This window comes from Herpailurus yagouaroundi, unplaced genomic scaffold (genome assembly GCF_014898765.1).
Source record: "Herpailurus yagouaroundi ecotype Mexico unplaced genomic scaffold, PumYag 188, whole genome shotgun sequence".
NCBI classification, from domain to species: Eukaryota; Metazoa; Chordata; class Mammalia; order Carnivora; family Felidae; genus Herpailurus; species Herpailurus yagouaroundi.
This window is the reverse complement of record NW_024412419.1, coordinates 23307273-23328460: the sequence shown is the minus strand read 5'-3', so window position 1 is coordinate 23328460 and position 21188 is coordinate 23307273. Positions and strand designations below refer to the sequence as shown.

The following is a 21188-nucleotide window of genomic DNA, read 5'->3' as shown; positions in this document are numbered from 1 at the left end:
ATGGGCCTCTCCTCCCATTCGGTGGCAGCCCGCAAAGATGATGTTACATCCTCTTTCTTAGCTGAGGGGCACTCAGGAAGCCCAGGGGTCAGGGGGAACCAGTGAACAGACTCGAGACCCTGGTGGGTACTTACTTGGTAAGGTGGTCACGGTCTCAAGGGAGCCATCCCCTCCCGAACTGTAGGGAGTGAGCAAACCAGGGAGAGAGACTGAATCAATACTTAGACTTTATGAAAGAGCACCCCACCTTTCTTAGCGCCCACGCCATCAGCATCTGCAAGATGTGCCAGGCCTAGCAACCTCCTCATGTGGAGAAAGTCTGAGAAAATTTGAATTTCCCCAGATCCCTCAAATCTAGGATTTAAAGACAAGAAAGAACTCTTTCTGTTTTTGCACCAATTTAGGAAGGAACGTGCTTAGCTGAGTATATGCTATGTGCCCAGCCCAGCATGAACTAGATTCTCTACACTAGTTACCTACTGCCTCCCAGCAAACTTATGCTATAGATGTGACTCTCCCCATTTTACAGAGGAGGAAGCTGAGGTGCACAGGGGTGAATTAACTTTTGAAAGGTCACTAAATACCAGCTTGAGGGGCGTCTGGGTGGCTCAGGCGGTTAAGTGTCCAACTTCAGCTCACGGTCCGTGAGTTCAAGCCCTGTGTTGGGCTCTATGCTGACAGCTCCGAGATTGGAGCCTGCTTGAGGTTCTGTGTCTCCCTCTCTCTCTCTCTGCCCCTCCCCCCGCTCAGTCTCAAAAATAAACAAACATTAACAAAAATTAAAAACAAAACCAAAAACCCAAAAACCAGCTTGAGCTGTAGACCTTTGGAAAACGCATTAGGTCTTCCCTGCCCAGTGGTGAGGTAAATTTCACTGGGAGGTTTGGGAGGTTCGGGCGATGGCCTCTCATCGCCTTCCAAAATCCAATCTGATTTCATCTACTTGAATCTAGTTCCATGGTGCTCAATCTAACCTCAAGACACACTCAAAATTGCATTTCCTTTCATGCATTTAAATTGAATACATGTGGGAGGCCGGGAGACAAGTATTTCTATTTTAACAAAGTCCAATGTTCAGATGTACTGTATTTACTGTGTTTTCTTCTTCTTCTTTTTTTCCCCTCCCCTGCTCAATGCCAGCGTATTATTCTAGCCCAATAGATTTTGAGAACACAGCATCAGCAACCAGCCCACCAGTATAGACTTCCAAAGGACAGGCCATGAATCAAAGTCACGGTGGTTCTTCACCCAAGGAAATGCTTGGAATGAAGAAGACTATTTCCTGCGAGGGTGGTCAAGTCAGAGGCTCAGCAGCCGCAGGTGGTAGAGAGGAAGAAGCCCCGTGAGCCCTGCCCTTCTACCTTACCCAGGTATCTCTCTCCTGACTCTCACCCATGTCTGAACCTAGCTTGGCCAATGATCAGAAATTTGTTTGAGCTTCTAATTCTTTTCCAACTCTGCATGAAGTCAACTGCTTTAGCTGCTTCCTGATCCTTCTTTCTTTGGACTAAAAGCACTTAGTCAAAATACTTTACATTTGAGAGGGAATTAGAAATCCATGTACCTCCTCCAATCACTGCGTTCTAATTCTGCCTCCTTTTCTTCTTCCATAAACATATAGGAGCGCCTGGGTGGCTCAGTCAGTTAGGTGCCTGACTTCGGCTCAGGTCATGATCTTGCCGTTTGTGAGTTTGGGCCCCTCATCTGGCTCTGTGCTGACAGCTCAGAGCATGGAGACTGCTTCGGATACATACACACACACACTCTCTCTCTCTCTCTCAAAAATAAACATTAAAAAATAAAAAATAAATAACTGTATAAACACAAGCCTAGAGATATACCTAAACACAGACAGCAAGTACTTTTTATTGTAATTTCTTGTCTAAAAGTATCTTTGTTCTAAAACAAATGCCATAGCTAATCAACACCAAGAGGCTACAGAAATCTCTGGGTGAACACTTCCAGGAGAAAAGAGAATCACACAGATACGTATAGAGGAACAAAAATATTTAAGCCCTCATTGATCAGAACTATGTGACACATGAAAGAAAATAGACCTGTATGAAAGAGCTCCTTCATAGGAGATCCTTCCAATTAATGTAATTTATATTAAACCATGAGTTCAAAGGCTGGGTTTTGTTCATCTGTCATCACCCACAGTGCACAGAGAATTACAGAGTAGATGCTCAATGACATTTGTGGAAGGAGTTTCAGTAAGATTGAACTCCTAATTAATAATGAAAAGAAAAAGCTTTTTGTTTTTTTGTTGTTTTTTGGTGAGTAAATTTTATTTTGGTCTTCTGATGCCAAATAAGCAAACTTCTTTATTTTATTTTATTTTTTTTTTCAACGTTTGTTTTTTTTTTTTTTTTTTTGGGGACAGAGAGAGACAGAGCATGAAGGGGGGAGGGGCAGAGAGAGAGGGAGACACAGAATCGGAAACAGGCTCCAGGCTCCGAGCCATCAGCCCAGAGCCTGACGTGGGGCTCGAACTCACGGACCGCGAGATCGTGACCTGGCTGAAGTCGGACGCTTAACCGACTGCGCCACCCAGGCGCCCCATATTTTATTTTATTTTTTGTACGTAGGCTTCATGCCCAGCATGGAGCCCAGCACAGGGCTTGAACTCACAACCCTGAGATCAAGACCTGAGCCAAGATCAAGAGTTAAGATTAAGAAGCTCAACTGACTGAGCCACTCAGGTGGCCCTGAAGAAGCAAACTTATTTCAACTGAAGAAAGAGCAATGCTCGAAAGAACCTCTGGGCCTGCCACATAGTTAAGCTAGCTAAAGCTGGCACCTGTCACTGCTGTATGGTTCTCACAGATCAAGAGGCCTTGGAAATAGTCACAGCTAAGCCTCCTCCTGCATGTCCTGCTCACAGCAACCCATCTCCCAAGAATTCTGGGTCATGGTCCCTCTCCAAATGTATGTGGCCCCCTCTCTCCACTTGCTGTCTCCTTGGAGGCAGAGGCTAAAATTAGAGCCTTAATTCACCTGGAATCATTCATTGCCTATTGCTTCCAATCCAGAAGCTTTAATGGCTTCAGAAAATTGCTTTTCTCAGGTCAGTCTACTACATGGACATTTCCTGGGGTGGGGGAGGGGGCATGCACACACACACACACACACACACACACGGCACGCGTGCACGCTAATCAGTACTGTGAATAAAGAAAGGTTTCTGGGATGAAGAGAAACACTGGATTAAACAGATACAATTTAAACAAATGTCTTCATTGCAGAGCTTCTCAGAGCCTTTAATATGCTAATATACATGTGAGTTCTCCAGAGGAAGGATAGGGTAGGTAATGTTCCCTGCCCAATACAAAGAACGTTGCCCTTGTCAGGAAAATGTAGGAGGCTAGTGTTCCATGGAACACTCTTTGGGAAACACTGTATATATTACCAAAGTGTCAAACTATCTCAGGCTCTGACCCAGAGTTTTCATCAGTAACACTTGTGGATGGTGGCCCGGGTATTTGAAGCATTTAGAATAAAGGGTTTAAAGGCACAAGAGCCACTTGAATACAGAAAATTGAAACGGTAAGCCACACCTGGCCTCCCCTGCAGGGAGAAATAAAGCAATGGCTGACTTTTCCCCTTGCTACAGAGAAACATCTAGCAGAAGATTGCCTGTTTGTATCCAAAGCCCAGGAATCTGTCCAGTTGGACTGTCAGTGGTGGGGGGGGGGGGGCACACCACCGGCTTCCCCAGACTGCCCCACCAGGTGTGGCTCCAACCCCCCGTTGACCGGTTTGTCTACCTTTTTTTCTGTTCCCCACGCTGTGACCCTTCTCCAGCTAAGACTGAGTGCAGCTGTCGCTCACGCTGTCTCTCGATTGTATGTCATAAACCCTGCTTGCTTTCTTCCGCTCTGGCTTTCCTTTCTCACACAGACTCAGTAACATTTGGGGCACGGTGGTCAGACGGCGAGGCTTGGTTTGGTTCAGAGTTGGAGCCCCTCTACCCCGCTGAGGGGCTGGGGCAACCTGGGGGTCCCCCAGGAGCTGGGAGGCATTTATTTCAGTGGATGGTGTCCTCTTGCTACCCACGCAAGGAAATCCTTCCCCTCTGGGGCTGTCCTCCGAGTTGGCGGGAGAACTGCCACAGTCTCGGTCATCCCCACACGGCTCCCTCTCCCTTTCCAGAAAGAAACGCTCCATTTGAATTCACTGGGCAGAAAAGGGAGGAGGCGAGCGTGTGGTCTGGCTGCAAAACTTCTCCTTAGCACTCTGCCCTCTCCTGGCTGGCCTTGTTCTAGTTGTTTTGAATTCTGAGCTAATTGCCTGTTACTGTGAAGCATCCACAAACGTGAACTTCATGGGGAACCGAAAGAAACTTAAGAAAACCCACCCACATCCGCCCACTCCCCTGACGCACCGCGAGCTTTTCTGCTCCCCGTCTGGAATGCCCTTTCTCATCTAATTGCTAATCTGTCCATTCCCACCTTCTCTGCAAAGCCTCCCTCTCCCCTGGCAGGGTTGATTATTCCCTCTTCTCTCTTCCTGTAGCCCGCGGGCGGGCATCTTTCATTTTTGAATAGCACTTGCCAATTGAGCACGGGCATTTGTCTGTGTTCCCTGTACGTCCCCTCGCCCACCGCCCACCCGCCTCAGTGCCTGGTATCTTGCAGGCACACAGGAAGGGCTCAGGGGCTATGACTCTCTCTTGGTCATCTCCTCTCAAAGTGGTGTAGTGCATTTCAGAGTTTTCTGGACAGATGTGTACATCCATGTAAAGGCAGAGGTGTGAGTGCAGAATGACATGGATAAATGCACAGAGACAGTAACCAGATGGAGATCTCCACGTGCACACACACACACAAACAGGCAGGTGAAAACTCAAAAGTTTGGTGCTTTTCAGGTGCATTTCATGTCGGATTTGCTGACCCAGGAGTCTGACAAGAACCCTGGTTTTCTTTTTCTGCAAAAAAGTTATCAATAAAATATCTTCTCCATTCACCGTATGATCACACTTTGCAGAAATATACAGGTTTTCCTTCTGAAAGCCCCTTCCAGACCTGGTCCTTTCCTCTTTGGTATTTATGTGTTTAAAAAGAGACAACCCCTCGTCTAGGTTCTGAGAGTGAACTTGGGGAGGGAGGGGGTACAGGTTTAACATTACCTATATGACAGCCCCCGATACTGAGTGGTGACGTCAGAAAGGTCATCTGGTTTGGAGCCAATTCCATTGCCGGCCTTTGAATATATACCAAAATACGTAGGAAAATGAGTAAGTCAGAGGACACAGGCGGTTCCCAATACACACATCGCGTGGCACGAACAGACCCTGGACCGGGAGTCAGAGACCAGGCTTGCCTTCTGCCACCTCCTTTCCAGCTATCTGCCTTCCCTGAATCTCAGCTGTCTCCTTACTGAACTGAGGACATGACCTGCTGATCTCCTAGGATTATTTTGATGACCAAATTGGATCATAGCTGTAAAAGCAGCTTTGAAAACTCCCCAGTGCTTCGCACATCTGAGACGCTGCCGTATCATTACCACCAGCATTATGCTCCTAAATTCTTTGATAAGCGTGAAGAAAGAGCCTATAGATTGGAGTTGATGGCAGGGGACAGATTCCTCATAAACTGCACGTGTCTCCTCTTTCCCTCTGGGACATTCTGTAAGGCAATCGGTCATCTGGGGAGGTAAGGGCCCTGTTTCTTGGAACTTAGGAACAGGGCTTTAGCCACAATTGTGGACTCTGATGCTTTCCATGAAGATGGAAAGAGGGGCCGAGTCAATCCAAAGCACAATCCAAAGGGAAAGGAGCACCCCCACAGGTAGGTTTAGAAGATTGTTTTGAGTTGAAACGACCTATTTTTGTAATCATTAGAAAAAAAAAAAGTGTCGTTAGGCGTTCAAAACCTCCACTATTTGAAACAACTCAGCTGACCCCCAAGAAAGATTTCCTCTTGCACACCTGCTTGAGAAAGTGGCTGCAAAATCAAACCACTGCCATGCTCTCAGATCGACAGAGCCAGGACAGGGGTGCAGGGCAACACAGAGGCCGGGGTGCAGGCCCTGGAACTGGCACAGCCCCACCGTACCCCAACTGGGGCCCAAGAGTCCTTACGGTCAGAGAATCCCCCAGCGCAGCCACAACTTGGATATCTGCCGGTCTCAGGGTGTGCACTGCAAAGACAAGTGGACACACTTGAGTCCGTGGGAAGGAACCTGTAGTCGGAGCCTACGGCTGCCTGCTTTAAGCAAGACCAGAAACATGACCCGCATGTGTGTTTGGGCCATGGAGGCTGACAGAGGTTATATGAGGAATTTTCCCATAAAGAGACCCAACGATAAGTCCTGGACCTATGGGGAGAGAGGTGCTGAGGGAGAAGGAGAGGGAATGGATGGATGGATGGACAGATGGACGGACAGATGGTAGAGAGGGCAGAGTAGAATCAACCGCTTCAGTGCCAGTGGTCGTGTGGGAGGCCAGCAGTGACCTGAGCACAGGACCGCATGGGCACCAGACCATGTGAGATATGGTACAGAGTCTGGTGCTCAGCCCATTTAGAGCTGGGCTCTGGGTTTTCACCCAAAATCTGAGAAATAATCATGTCAGGCCTTTCCCTGTCCCAAATCTCTCTACTAGAAAGTAGGGCTAGAAAAGTTGCCGAGTCTGGGACCACAGGACACCCTGCAGAGCTGGCTCACTCTTGGGACTCCCCGGGTACCCCACCCCCACCTCTGGGCCTCAGTGCGGTCACACCACTGGGGGAGGGAGAACTCATGTGGCTCCCCGACGTGGGCTCCCTCAGGAGGCTGAACGAGAAGGCAGCAAACGGTTCCTGGCCTGGCCACCACGGGTCCTGCTGGCTAATGACATGGCTGCAGGGCAGAGGGGGACAAGGCAGGGGCATATCCCAGGCAACCACCCAGACAGGAAGCAGGCACTAGCCCTGCATCATTTAGTTACATATGCCAAGTCTTGCCAGAGCACTTATTGGCCCCTGAGTCCTCGTGGAGGGGCCCAAGGGTCCTGGTGTCTCATGAGGAACTTACCTGAGGTGGGCGGTGAGGTGGAAGGAGCTCTGTCCCTGCACAGCAGCTGGCTCCCATGACCCTACGGGCACAGAACGAATCCTGGAATCCCGGGTTGGAAGGGACCCGAGATGCTGGCTAGGTGTCACACTGACCCAGAGAGCTTTACCAAACACAGGTTCCTGGGTCCCACCCGGGGGGTGGGAGGGACCTGGAGGGGCACTGAAGAAGGCCCCCTAGGTGACCGCAGGCTGGGATCCGCTAACCTAGTTCAGAACCCGCACCATCCAAGGCAAGATCAGAGCATCAACGCAACGGTCTCGCCCCGCCCCCCTCCACCTCTGTGTCTGTGGCAGTTTTATGAAGAGGAACGCGATCTTCACTTATGTCTTTGATGAGGCTGTGATTTGACTGGCTGGCCTCCACCTGGGCTGTTACCAGTGCGGCCTGTTCTGCCTGCCACCCTGTCCGAAGGCGCAGGTGGCGGATCTCACACAGAAGCGTTCATTCCCCTCAGCTGCCCATCAGGACCCTTGCCAGCGTTCCCACCCCACCTTGTTGGGCCAGCCCTAGCCCAGGGGCTGCCCGCTGTGGAGAAAGGGGAGAAACAAGCCCGTACCTGCACGCTGTTCTTGTAGGTTCTCAGAAACGGCCAGAACTGTGAGAAGAGGGCGGTGAGCAATTCCAGCAAATTCTGCTTGCTTTCCACACAACACTTTGGGCCTCCCCTTCCCCACATTCCCAGCCCCTCCCTGCCAGGCCGACCATTGCAGGCTCCCTCCCAGGATGCACTGGGCCTTCTCTGCAACCTGAACTTGTAGCAACAATTAGAATGAACCCTGTAGTGGCTCCAGAGGAGCAAGTCTGCTCTCAGGTTCCCACACAGCTGGCTGGGGCAGCTGTATCACCCCTCCTTTTGACCCTGCCCTTCCCAACAGCGCCTCCGTAGGCCCCTTGCCACCCCCATGCCACTCCCACTCTGCCTAGGCAAGAAAAGACAGGTGCTTTGAGGTCCTGCCCCACATCAGCCTCAGCTCAGTCTAGGGACCCCTCTGGGAATACAGAGACAAGCGTAGAGGTGAGGGAACAGCTACAGAGATCCAAGAATCTTCCTGAAAACTGGTGAGTGAGCATAGGGGGCTGCTTTCTTTGCTCTGGCTTCCAGTTGACCAGCCCCATCCCCAACCCTTGTCCTAGCAGATGTTATTCCGGGTCTCAGTTCCTTGTTCTTTCTATCCCGCCATGGAGGCAGCGGCTACACGGACACAGGGCATCCTATTGTCCCATCCTTGTCCTTGAGGATTGCTACCGCCCTCAGTCTCCAAAATGAGAGCTGGGTGGTGCTGTCACATTCCTCTTCCCAGCTGGAGAGAACTGTGTGCAGCCCAGACTTGTGCTAGGGTTCCCTGGGATGTGGACAAAGGAGCACCCTAGGGGCCTCTGGCCACTGGGGGCTGTCACCCCTCATGGTCCAACCAGATAGGGCTCTGTGGATGGTTCACTGAGTCCGGGGTAGGGGTAGGATCTGGGGGTGAAATGAACTGAGAAACCTCACAGAGGTGTCAAAAGCCTGGAAAAGATGCTTCAGATAAATAGACCTGTTGCAAGGATGAACTTCCCACTCTACCTGGGTCGGACATGTGATATTGATCTTGTGTTCAAAATTATGCTGCGTTGTCTTCTGGCCAACAGGTTCCAGCTAAGGCAAGAAGCAGAAAAGAGGTGGCAAGAATGGGAAGGCCAGGAGGCAGGTCGGGGCTGGGGAAGGGAGGGAGGGGTGTGGGGAATGTGGTTTGTCATCACTGCGGTGTGGGAGATCACACAGCCTGAGTGATGGGCCTCTGAACTCCTTCAAGAGCTTGCCAGAGTCTTTCTCCTCCCAGAGGGAGAATAATTTTCCCGACCTCAGTCGTCTTACCATGTTGTTCCAGAGGGCGCTGGCCGCGTGAGCGTGAGCTTTCCTGCTGAAGTGGAAACAGTCAGGAGCGAAGAAAGAGCTGTCGGGCAGCCCCGCCTGGTCACAGGGCAGAAAAGGGGGGGGGGGCACGTTATAGGGACGTCGGATACAGAAATGACACTACAAACTGGACACTGCGTGGCTCCCCTTTACCCATGATCGTTGCTTTCGTTACCGAGGTCTTTGGCATGTCCACTTTTTCAAAAAATGGCTGCACGACCACCGTGAAGTCCTCCCTTGTGTCGTATCGCCCATTTTCAACCAGCTGGTGAGTCCCCTCCTGCAGGAGGCAAACGGGGCAAGGGTCAGGGGCCTCTTTGCACCGGGCCTTGTGCAATCTCTTTCTCTGCCATAGAGTTTAAACAGAGTCTGACCCTGGAGTGAAATCAATCTGTAGCAAAATCTCAACCTATCCGGAACCAACTAGTTACTTTTTAGATCAGCCTTTATCTCAGACCCTGCCCCCAACCCCAGCTGCCATTGCGTATATTTGACCGAGGCTGTGGGAAAAAACCAAAACCAAAACCAAAAACAAAAGGAAAGATAAGGAAAAACCCGAGACCATCAGCTGGATCTCCTTTTAAAGCTTCTGATTAAAGACTGGCCAGGGGACGTTGGGGAGGGGATAGGGTATTGATTTGATCAAATGACTTTTTGGGATAATCCTTACATTTAACTTATTTCTGCCCTACATTTGTTTAGAAAATCCAAGGTGAGTCAGCAATGGCACTTACTGCCCATTTCTATCATTCGTGCATGGTGTGTGTGTGTGTGTGTGTGTGTGTGTGTGTGTGTGTGTGAGAGAGAGAGAGAGAGAGAGAGAGAGAGAGAGAGCGAGCGAGCATGAATGGTCCTGTGCATGTACACTTCTTTGAAAGTCTCAGATCTGTCCAGGAGGGTAACAGGGCTGTTACTCTCATAGCTCCCACTTGAGCTTGGTTCCAGGAGAACCAACTAGCCCAATTCTGGCTCCAAATTCTGCCAGCCTCTGCCATTTCACTGCTTGCCAGATTTCTAGCAGATGGGGCCAGGACCCTGGCTGGAGAGGGAAGTCAGGAACCTTAGTGGGGGCATTTCAGAAGGACCATGTACTTCCTTTTCCTGGGGGCAGCCAGAAAGAGAGTGCAATACTACTAAGTAGCTGTGTGACTTTCAGCAAGATGCTCTCCCCCTCTCTGGACCTCTCTTTCCTCATCTGTAAATGGAGGGTGTTTGGCAAGGCCTGGACCATCCCTTAGATCCCTTCTGATGCTACCGATTACCCTGTGGATGAGACACAATGGCACACAGTGGAACTGTGCATCCCTTGAGAAATGAAAGAGTGTCTAGAATGCCTGGCTCGTGGTGGTTTTTAATGCAACGATCACCTCCATGGCGAGTTACGGGAACCATAGCTTTTGCAGAAAGTAGTGAGTGAGAAGATTCTGAGAGTGGGCTTGATGGCCTGCTGTGGCTGACCTGCGAGCTCCTCCAGGATCTCATTGGTAACCGAGATCAGACCTGGAAATGGCAGGCCTGTCTAGAGAGGTTGGTGAAGGCAATTTTGGTGAATAGATTCCCTTCCCTTCCCTTCCCTTCCCTTCCCTTCCCTTCCCTTCCCTTCCCGCTGACCACCAGCATCTGAATCCACTTTCTATGTTTGGAAAAACTCCACTATACTAAGAGCAACCTGCCTCCCACTGTAGAAGGGGAGAAAGATGAATGCTGGCTTTCCCAATGACCCTCACACTAGGGCTTAGGCACAGGCCCCAGGGCCCTCCAGAGCTGGTGATAGAAAGACGAACAGCACAAAATCCTTTCTGCTAAGGGTGGCAGCTGCATTCAGTTCCTAAAAGCAGCAGTGACAGCTGTGTCCACAATGTTTCCACTGAACTAGTTCTTTGGCCTGATTTTGATCCTTATGGCTTGGACCCTAGAATTTCACGATTCTGTGATTTCTCATGGCACAGCCTCTGAGCCTCACTTTTTAACTCTTTCAGACACTCTGCTTGTATAACACATCTGCCTAAATTAACCAGCAGTGCAGAGGTTTTTGTTGCTTGCACCCAAGAACCTGTTCCATCTGGAGCAGCTTTGCTTTCATGGCCATAACCTTGGCTGCCTTTCCCCCGCCTGCTGCCGGCCATGGACTTCCTCACCAGGGGAAGAGGTGCCTGCCCACAGCAGAAGGAGGTGCAGCTGGGGAGTCACCCAGAGGGTGATAGATAGAAGTTCATTCCCCTGAGCCCTGATACCCCTGGCAGGCATGGCTGCCTCAAAGCAGGGAAGTGGTTCTACTCCAAGGAGTCCATGGGTTTGAAGGATGGAACCACCCTGGAAGCTGTTTGCAGCCTACCCTAAGCAGCTAGAAGGCTACCATTGCCCTCTTGAGTGACTGGATGATTGTTTGGGGGAAACTCAACATAGGCAAGGGATCCATTTGCTCTGTTCAAAGATTGGATGGAAAAAGTCCCCAAATGAAGAACCCACAGGATGTTTGGAGATCACCTGCTGACTTTCTTTCTCCCTGTGCTCCCCAATAACACCTGTTTCTCTGGAAGAGGAGGACAGAGGAAATGCAAGTGATCTCACTGAATCCTCTAGACTCTCTTAGACAGAAAGGGTTTCCCAGCCAGGAGTCGGAAGCTCATAAACATTTCTCAAGGACAAATGGAAATATATTTGTGTGTGTGCAAGGCCAGGCACTGAGATTTGGTGAAATATGTTCAGTGACTTCGTTGTTTACAGCTTGATTCAAATAAACTGAATTACAGTCCCTGCTGCCTCTCAGAGTGTCTTTAAATCTGCAAACTGGTCAGTGGTAACCTCACACTGGACAGCTGGGGTCAAGATAACGTAAGCATGTGCTCATTTTCTAACCAGAGCAATCAGACAACATCTTGGGCAGTCTTAGAACCTTTCCTGGCTTACCTGGTATTTCTTATTGACTTCGATGAGGGAGGCAAGTTCTGGTGAGTTATCATCAAACTTCAGGACACAGGAGCACAGATTCCTGTAGACCAAACCAAGGAGAGGCCCCACCCCATCAAAATCACCATCTGAATGCATGACCCTGGCTTGAGATTCAGAACCTATTTAATTTGGAGGTACCAGAGGAAGCCGAAGAAAATTCAACAGACCTGGATTTTCTCCTTAAAGTGAAATAGTTACTTCTAACATCTGCAGGAGGGACTTACAGAGCGGAGTTACCTTATGACTGTCTGAAGACAGACGGCACAGATAAGGCACACCTACTTTTAAATAATAAAAATGACAACAATAAGAGGGGCTAATGCATATTAGTGTTTACTGTGCCAAGAGCTTTATGAGTATGAACGCATTTAATCCTCTCAGCTATTCAAGAGGTTGGATTATCATTATCCTCACTGTATAGATGAGAAAACTGAGGCTCAGTGTGGTTGAGTACTTTCTCAAGGTCACAAGGAGACTAAGTGTGGGAGCTAGGACTTGAACTCAAGAACGTCTGGTGTGATCCCTGGTTAAACTGCTTCTGTCCAGTCTGTATCTCTGCTGTGATTGGCCACCTTGCATATCCAGGCTTTTGGTCTAAGGGGGTGAGGGTATAATAGTACAGATGGCTTAGAGTAGATTATAATAGTAGATGGCTTAGAGTAGATGGCCCTCCGAGGAAGGCTCAACCACTGAGACAGGACAGCAGAGAGGCGGCAGACCAAGGTGACCCCCAGTCTGCCTAACCTGTCGGTGACTTGGCCATTTCAGAGCTGAGAACAGACCTGGCAAATGCCTACTCCGAACCTTTAGCTTTAATTGTCTAAAAACCCCGCAGTGATTGGTAGCAAGAGATTTGGGGGTAAGCTGCTCTGAAATGAATACACTGAATCCCCCGTGTGGCCCAGTGACTGGAGAAAGTGGGAGCCAGAGAATGAGTCAGCAGCTGAAAATAGCATGCCTGACACCAGCTGCATTAATAGGCCTGTGTCATCCAGCAGCCATCCTCCTGCTCACGGTGTCCTCAGGCCTTCCCCGGGAGACCTGTGCAATCTGGGCCCCCAGGTGCGGTCTGGCATGGATTTTCAAGGTGGCGGCCAAGGTACCCCTTCATTTCCAAGAGCAAACCTGGCCCTTGTGAATTATTCATTCACTCATTCAGCAAACAGCCACAGAGCCCCTACACTGTGCTAGCAGTGACTCAGACAGAGGTCAGGGCTGTTGGAGGAGAGGCACATGAATAATCAGCACGTGGTGTGCCCAGGGCTGTGGTGGGGGCCTGGGAAGAGCTACAGAGCTAGGGAGGAAGCTGGGCTGAGGCACAGCCACCACCGTGGCCTGGGCTAATGGTCCAGAGAGGGCCTTACAGGAAGCAATGCTGTGAGAAATGTTCATGCTCGGGTTAGAAGGGTATCTTAACCCTGAAGGTCATGGAGATGTGTAATATCAGAGAGGGAACTACCTTTGTTTGGCTCTGGAGACTGAGAATAAAGAAGGCTTCTCAGGGACTTTCCCAGGACCAGGGCGCTGTATGCTCTGGGAAGACTGTCCTCTAGATCCTGATTATAATTTGTCCCCCCTCTCCTTTAAGTGACAAGAGCCCTATATTTGTGAGTGCCCATCCAGGAGCACCCATGCCAAACAGAGGCTCCCTGTGTCCTGGAGATGGGCCTGTAGGGATGGGGAAGCTCTGGATACACTTGGTGGTGGCCCGTGAGCCTGGCCATGGGCCACGCTCGTGGCCACGCAGGACCACTCCGTTCCTCACACTTTACTCTTCCCTCCCCTGAGAACTGAAGGGTGTCCTGAGCCACCATGACAACAGGAGCACGGCTGGGTTGTAAGCACATACTTGGAGGGTAGATGAGGCCTACGCTCAGTCACAAAAACCCGTTAGGCCTTGTCGGGTTGGAAAATGGGGTGGTCTTAACACTTCTCACACATCTGCCCTTGGGCTTTCTAAGTAATTGAGATTACTTTCTGCTAAGGGTCTCATGGCGCTACAGGGAACGGGGCCAGGGAGTGGGTGGGTGGGTGGTTGGGGAAGCTTCCTTCTCACCTAAGGATCAGCCTTGGGCAGCTGACTTTCTTCTCCTGATACAGCTCCCTCAGGTTGATGATCTCCAGAACATTTACCAGGTTCACAAATGCCCGAGGAACCTGAGGGAAGGCAAGACCAGTCCCTAAGAGGACCAAGGCCAGGGGATCCAGTCTCTCATCTGGGTCTGGGGCCAGCTGGGTCCGTGGTCTTTAATGTGGCCCCGTCCACTTCCTTATCCCTCCTGCCCCACCTCCCCCCATTGACACTGTGTTTAGGACAAGAGCATCGTCAGCACTGGCCTCCAGGGAAAGGCAGGAAGGAAGCCAGAGCTGCCTCTGGGCCAAGCCTGAGGCCCAAGAAGGACGCGGTTGAACTGCACAGAGGCCACGCAGACCAGCTTCCACACCTCAGCATGGAGGATGTCCAGAGCCTTCCTGATGTTGTCCGTGAAGTTCTGGGGAGAATAGTGGACCTGCAAGAAGACAAAATGTTTAACACCATCCACTACCCAATCTCTCTGCAGACCAGGGCCATTTCCTCTCTTGGGTCCCCTTCTTCTTGTACTTCAGCCAGAATAGGCAACGTTGAAACATAAGGTTCACCTTCAGGGCCCCAGCCTCTGCTCCAACCCCACTGTCCTTGGGCTGGTCGTGGTTGTGAGACCAGGGAAGCCTTTTTTTCTGCATGGAATTATGGAGAGCTCTGCATCCACTTTGCATTAGCGAGATGCAGGGCCTTAGCTAAAGCACATCACACCTCTGGGCCCCTCTAGAATGGGGTGTTGGAGCCTAGGACCTCTAAGATTCCTGTAGTTTGAATATTCTCTGATCCTATGGCCTGAGCTCTTTTCTTAGAGCCTCAAGTGCCTGGGGGACCTATGGCCCAATCAGATCACTTAAGGAGACAATGGGAGGGCAAGGGGGTCCTGGGAATCCTCTCCCCTAAGCATAAAAACATTTTAATCATTTTTTCTTCTGATCTCCATACTTGTGGTTTAAAAAAAATTTTTTTTTTTTTTAAGTGGAACCCTTTCTCTGGCTTAAATCTAACCAAGAGCCCAAACTAATCAAAACTATAACTTTCAAGAAGGGGGGCAGGGCCATGGTCCAACTTCCCCACCCACTTCGCTAACAGCCCCAGACCCCCCGTGGGCCTTCACGTCACAGCCTGAAAACCTCAGACCCTGGTGACTTTGATGCCAGGGAAGCAGGCTGTGAGGGGTCTTGGGGGCAGGGTTGCCCCTCAGAGAAGAAGCTCCCAGGCTCAGCAAGACTCCCCACTTCCTCAACTTTCCTCTGCTGGTCCTCGTTCTGCCTGACAAATGTCCTCATTTTCCAGCCCCAGCTGGAAAGTCTCCTGCTCTGTGTAAACCTCTGACTCTCCCCCACACAAAACACAAATTCCCATGGCAATTCTTACTTTGGAACTCTCTTCTGTATCACTACAACCACATCATGATGTTTTCCTTATCATGTTACGGCGAGTTGTCTGCGCCTCCCTCCCTGACTGTGAGTTCCTTGAGGACAGAGCCTCAAGGCTTAGCTCCTAGTACAGCGCCTGGCATATGATACATGCCCAGCAAATGATACTAGAAATTAAAAACGTTCTGTTTATCAGAAAACACTATAAACAAAATTAAATAGGAAGCCACAAATAGGCAACATATTTGATAAAGGGGCTAGTATATTTAATATAAGGGGCTTTTAGAAATCAATAAGAGAGCGATAAATACCTTAACAGAAAATAGTCAATAGGCATAATATAGAACTTTTCAGGAGAAATTCAAATGAGCATTAAATAGAGGTTTATTCCTCCCTACTGATCAAATAAATGCAAATTTTGAAAACAAGATACAATTTTTTCATTTATTAGATTAGCAGCTATTAAAACAAATAACATACATTGACAGATGGAGAGTGAGGAAATAGACATAACTGATACCAACATTCTGGAAGCAATTTGGCAATATGTATCCAAAACATTAAAAAATGTGCAGAATCCCCCCAAAATAAGATGGATGGATAAATCCACTAAACTTATAAGATAACATTTTGCTATATTAGCTTAATGGATTTAACAACTGTAAAATCTAGGCGGTGGATATATGAGCCTCTCTCCACAATTCTTTCCATTTCTCAGTATGTTTGTAAGTTTTCGTGATAAAATATTAGGGGAAACATATATATCTTCTTGCTTAAAAGTCTTACTACGTGGAATATATATCAGGAAACAATTATAGATGTACATAAAGATGCATGTTTATCCTAGTATTATTTATAACAGGCATAATTAGAAACAATACAAATTATGTCTCCAATGACTGGGGACAGCTAAATAAAGTATGGCCAATATAGGTTATGGGTGACTTATACAGTCATTAAGAATTATTTTATGGAAGACTAAATACTGACAGAGGAGTATCTTCCCAATGTATTGCTATTGAGAAAAAGCAGATCACCAAACAAGATTTCCAGAATGATGCTATTGTTAGCAAATAATAAAGCAATGGCTTCCCAATCACGGAACATGCTAGAAAGACATGCTAGACATGGCATTTCTGGATGTTGTCAATTACAGAGAATTTTTTTTTCTGTACTTTGATATACTTCCTATGTGGATTGCTTATAAAATAAAATTTTTAAGAAAACCTATTATCTTTAAAGTCTGCTGGGTTCCATGCAGAAGAGTTGCAGGCATGCCTAGCACAGGCAGAAAAGGTAGAAATTACAAGAAGGCCGAGTTGGGCTTAACACAAAAAGCACTACCAAAAAAATTGGTACCTGCTTCTAATACTAAGTAGAGCACATTAAAAGAGCTGCCTATTGCTGGGAATGTTCAACAGCTAGATTCTATGGAAGGCATTCCTGCCACAGGTAGGAGAGTGGTCAGTAGGGCCGAGGACAGCTCAGAGATTCTGGGGTTCCAGGAAGAAGAGCCACATCCACGAGGCAGCAGCCTGGCTCTTGGGTTTCCCATCAACTCGGAGAGACTTGGCTCCAAACCTTGCCTAAACGCTTGCATTAGGAAATCAACTTTTCCGTTCAAATGACGGCCTAGATAGAGATGGTAAGGCAGTTCAATGCCCGAGAAAGGAGCTGACTTATAATGACCTAGATGAAGATACGCCAGATTTTTCCAGATCCTTGGAATGTTATCTTGGTTTCTAGAATATGATACGATAAGGTTCCCTTGTTATGAAACTTAATCAAGATCAATTTCATAACCAGCTTTGGTTGAATCTTTTCCTGGAGGTGAATGCCTCCTTGGTCTCAGGGTTAATCCCAGGCCACAAGCCCCAAATCCCAACCCCTGCTGTACTGCTCCAGCCACCGAGGGTGACAATCCCTTCCCTGGGGAGTCTTGAGTTAAGGGCCTGGAGACTCACCAGGTCACTGCAGAATTCACAGAGATCGTTGCCTCCTATAAACAGGGTTATTATCTTCCAATCTTCCTGAAAATTTATCTTCTGAAACGAATAAGAAACCAACAAGTAAGTGCCTTGCTCCAGAGTCAAGTCAAGGAAAAGTGCTGAACATTGGCAGGGATGGATCCTCATATACCAGAGGGTTTAACGGACATTAACAATTCCTGTTCTTTGGTTTTGGGGTCCTGAGATCATAGGTCACAGGTTGTAGGTGCTAAATCATTCGTTGTTGTTTTTAAAGGTGGATTCTCTAGACTTCCATGTGGCCTCATCCTCTACCCCAGAGCTGAGCCTTTCTGCCTCCACGGATTTCTCCTGCTCACTCTCTCTTCCGGGGAATCCTACCTCAAGCGGTCCCAGGTGGTGCTTCCCCCAGAATTACCGTGTCATTCTTCATCAGGTCCACCAGCCTCCTGGCCTGAACAGGTAAATCCCTGTGGGCACATAGGAAGAAGTCACCTGAGAAGCAGGGACTGTGAAGTGGGGCAGGGAGAGGACTTCGCAGAGATGGCAGGAACCAAATATGCAACAGGATAGTTGGACTGAAGGCTATGTTCCTGCCCCAGATCACCTTTCCCATTCAGTCTCCACTGGAGGTGTGGGGGCAGGTGGGGGAGTGGTGACTGTGCTTTGGGAAGGGCAGGGCACACCACACATGAGGGGGTGACTCAGAGGAATGTTTCCTGATTGGCCTCCTTGATGAAACGTCTTCCTTTCTCTTCCAAGCCAGGCTCATTCGGGGCAGACAGAAGGCTGCATGTGCATTTCATGTCATACATTGCTGGGTATGAGCCTGATTCTGTGGTATGAACTCCACCTCAAGGGTACCCGCACCCTCGAGGTGACGTGGTTGAGTCAGACACACTCGGGCTTGACATTTAGTGGCCTCCTGCTGACTGTGGTCATGTAACTTAAGTTTGCAGTCCCCAAAGAGTAGAGATAAACCCCCCCTAACCGAGAGGGTCATGGAGAGCAGCGAATGAGATGAGCAAAGGAGCCTTGTGGAGTAAGAGCCACTCTTGGTGCCACACAGCATGGGGCTGACTCCTGCTTCCATCAGCCACTGACCAGCTGTGAGACCTTGACAGAGTACTCGACTTGGCAAACCCTCAGTGTTTCCCTGTGTACCATGGGGATGGTAAGCATACCTTCTTCATCGAGTTGTCGGATGGATGAGATCAAGAACTTAGAGTAGCACGTGGTAAGCATCCACATTAGAAATAATCCACTGAATCGCTACCACCACCACCACCATCAATACAGTCTCTGGCACAGTGCCAGCAGGAAAATATGGTTGTCAGATCTTCCTCTCTTTTTTAATAAAAAAAATTTTTTTTTGGTTTATTTATTTTGAGATAGAGAGTGAGCAAGCATCAGTCGGGGAGGGGCAGAGAGAGAGGGAAAGAGAGAATCTCAAGCAGACTCCACGGTGTCACAGCAGAGCCCGACTTGGAGCTTGATCTCACAAACCTCAAGATCATGACTTGAGCTGAAACCAAGAGTCGGATGCTCAACCAACTGAGCCACCCTGGCACCCCAATCTCGTCCTCTCTTAACTATTAGCCCAGCTAGCCTGGTCTTAACCACAGTGAACTAAGTATCAAGATGACCTGGGTGGGAGTTTTGGGTAAGCCACTTAATCTCTTTGAGCCTTGGTTTCCACATCTGTAAATCTGAAGCCATCAGGGCACCTGCTCTGTGGACCAGAGTCTGATTACTTGACCTCTCTGAGCCTCAATATCCTCATTAAGAAAATGTGAGTACCTGACCTCTGTTCTGTCCAACTCACAATAACCACACAGAACACAGGGATAAAAAACATGAAGGTACCTTGTACATTGGACACTGCTGTTAGGTATGAGGGGTTATTACTGGACCCGGGATAAAGCCTGCAGGGCCCAAGGACAACAGACCACATGGCTGAGTTGATGCTTTTGTTCAGACCACTTTGTCTCTTTGTGCTACAGTTTCCTCATCTGTCATCTGGGCGTAATAATCCCTAACTCCTCCCTACATCTCAGGATGTGCTTGGACAAATGGATTACTTGTGCAAAAGAGCCCCGTGGCCTTGAGGACAGCAAGGGAGGAATCCATATGAATCACGCTCTGTTTTGCTTACTTTTATATTCTCCACGAAGGTTTCCTTCTTGGATGCCTCCCTGACCGAATCATGCTTAGAAATGTCTCTCCTGATGCTACAAGCTGACAAATGCTTTGGGAAAAAGCAAAGCTATGGTAATATTAAAGCCACAATTTTTAGGCAGTAAATTGGTAACCTTTCACTTTTCCCCCACCAAAAGGAAAAACGAAGCCGCAGAATTCATTATAAAACTGATCAGGTTTTGTAAAATCTCTCATTTGGATTATTCCTGTTGTGAATAAATAAGAGTTACTCAGGTGGCGAGTAGATTCGGGATGGTATTGAATCAACTGGCCAAATGATGTCAGGGAATCTGGGAACCAAACACAGAATCCCTAAGATCTTCATAGTAAAGAGGTTTGGGATTATTCTGGAAGAAAAACAGGATTAAGAAACAGAGAGGATTGGGGCGCCTGGGTGGCGCAGTCGGTTAAGCGTCCGGCTTCAGCCAGGTCACGATCTCACGGTCCGGGAGTTCGAGCCCCGCGTCGGGCTCTGGGCTGATGGCTCGGAGCCTGGAGCCTGTTTCCGATTCTGTGTCTCCCTCTCTCTCTGCCCCTCCCCCGTTCATGCTCTGTCTCTCTCTGTCCCAAAAATAAATAAAAACGTTGGAAGAAAAGGAAAAAAAGAAACAGAGAGGATCGAGGCACCTGGCTGGCTCAATTGGTTAAGTGTCCGATTCCCAATTTCAGCTCAGGTCATGATTTTGCAGTTCATGAGTTCGAGCCCCATATCAACACAAAGCCTGCTTGGGATTCTCTCCACCCTCCCTCGCCCCTCCCCCAACTTGCACTCTCTCTCAAATAAATAAACTTTAAAAAAAAAAAAAAAAGAAAAGAAACAGAAAGGGTCTTTCCATATTTATCCTAGCTTCAGTGTGGTATTCACTTTTCTCTGACTAGGTAGCAAATCTGAGGAAGCACCCCAGGCTCGGGGATCATGGAGAGAAATGGAGGCGTAGGACCCAGGGAAGCCTACCCTGCTCTCAGAACCTTCCATTCAGTGTGCATGGACCCCTGCTCACCACCAGTTCACCCAGGTAGGTCCTGCATTCCTGCTGCATTGCTACTGGGACCACCATCCTGACCCAACCTGTCTGCACAACTTCCAGCTCACCAGAACTTTCACATCCAACATGGCATGGAACCCCATAGCCACCCCATGGGAGAGCTTCACAGCCAGGTCCATCTCGGAGGCTAAGGTTTAGGGAGGCGGGATGTGTGTGCTAGGACTCAGACTCAGAGCTTCCTCCCAGGACCCGTGCTCCTTCAATGACCCAGGAAGGGTGCAAAGTTGAGAGCCTGAAAAGACTGTTGGAAAGCATGTCTGAGGAAGGCAAGGAGAAGAAGACATGAAAGATGGAGCACTGAGGAAGCAATGAAAACTGGAACTCAGACTGAGCCCTCTCATACCACTGTCTTCTGTGGACATGAGATTTCTAAACAAGGCAAAGTAATTAGTTCAAAGCATATACCTGGCATCAGAGCAAACTGTGACTAGTTTCTGGGGTGGTGTTGGGGGTGGGCTAGTATGTTTGTGTCCCACAGTGAGGGACACCCCAGGAGAGCCCAGCCAGTCCGGTCTTTGACCCCCAGACCTCTCCCTTGGACCAAGCCTCCCAGCCTTCAACCATACACCCCTGCCCAGGCCAAGCCCCCAACTAGGTCCCCAGAGGACCTCTGGG

The 21188-nt window shown here is 48.9% G+C and overlaps 1 protein-coding gene across 5 annotated transcripts in view; it reads right to left on the bottom strand.

Annotated features, from left to right (window-relative positions):
- PLB1 (phospholipase B1) overlaps window positions 1–21188 on the bottom strand; it is a 144180-nt gene that overhangs the window by 38149 nt on the left and 84843 nt on the right. For all 5 annotated transcript variants that reach the window (XM_040496388.1, XM_040496389.1, XM_040496391.1 and 2 more), the window contains 13 exons: window positions 17747–17798; window positions 17326–17406; window positions 14347–14412; window positions 13959–14059; window positions 11861–11942; window positions 9126–9230; window positions 8912–9007; window positions 8621–8692; window positions 7613–7651; window positions 7015–7075; window positions 6083–6141; window positions 5129–5202; window positions 135–178 (listed from right to left, as the gene is read on the bottom strand). In XM_040496388.1, the coding sequence (XP_040352322.1) occupies window positions 135–178; window positions 5129–5202; window positions 6083–6141; window positions 7015–7075; window positions 7613–7651; window positions 8621–8692; window positions 8912–9007; window positions 9126–9230; window positions 11861–11942; window positions 13959–14059; window positions 14347–14412; window positions 17326–17406; window positions 17747–17798 (932 nt within the window). The remainder of the gene's footprint in view (window positions 1–134; window positions 179–5128; window positions 5203–6082; window positions 6142–7014; window positions 7076–7612; window positions 7652–8620; window positions 8693–8911; window positions 9008–9125; window positions 9231–11860; window positions 11943–13958; window positions 14060–14346; window positions 14413–17325; window positions 17407–17746; window positions 17799–21188) is intronic.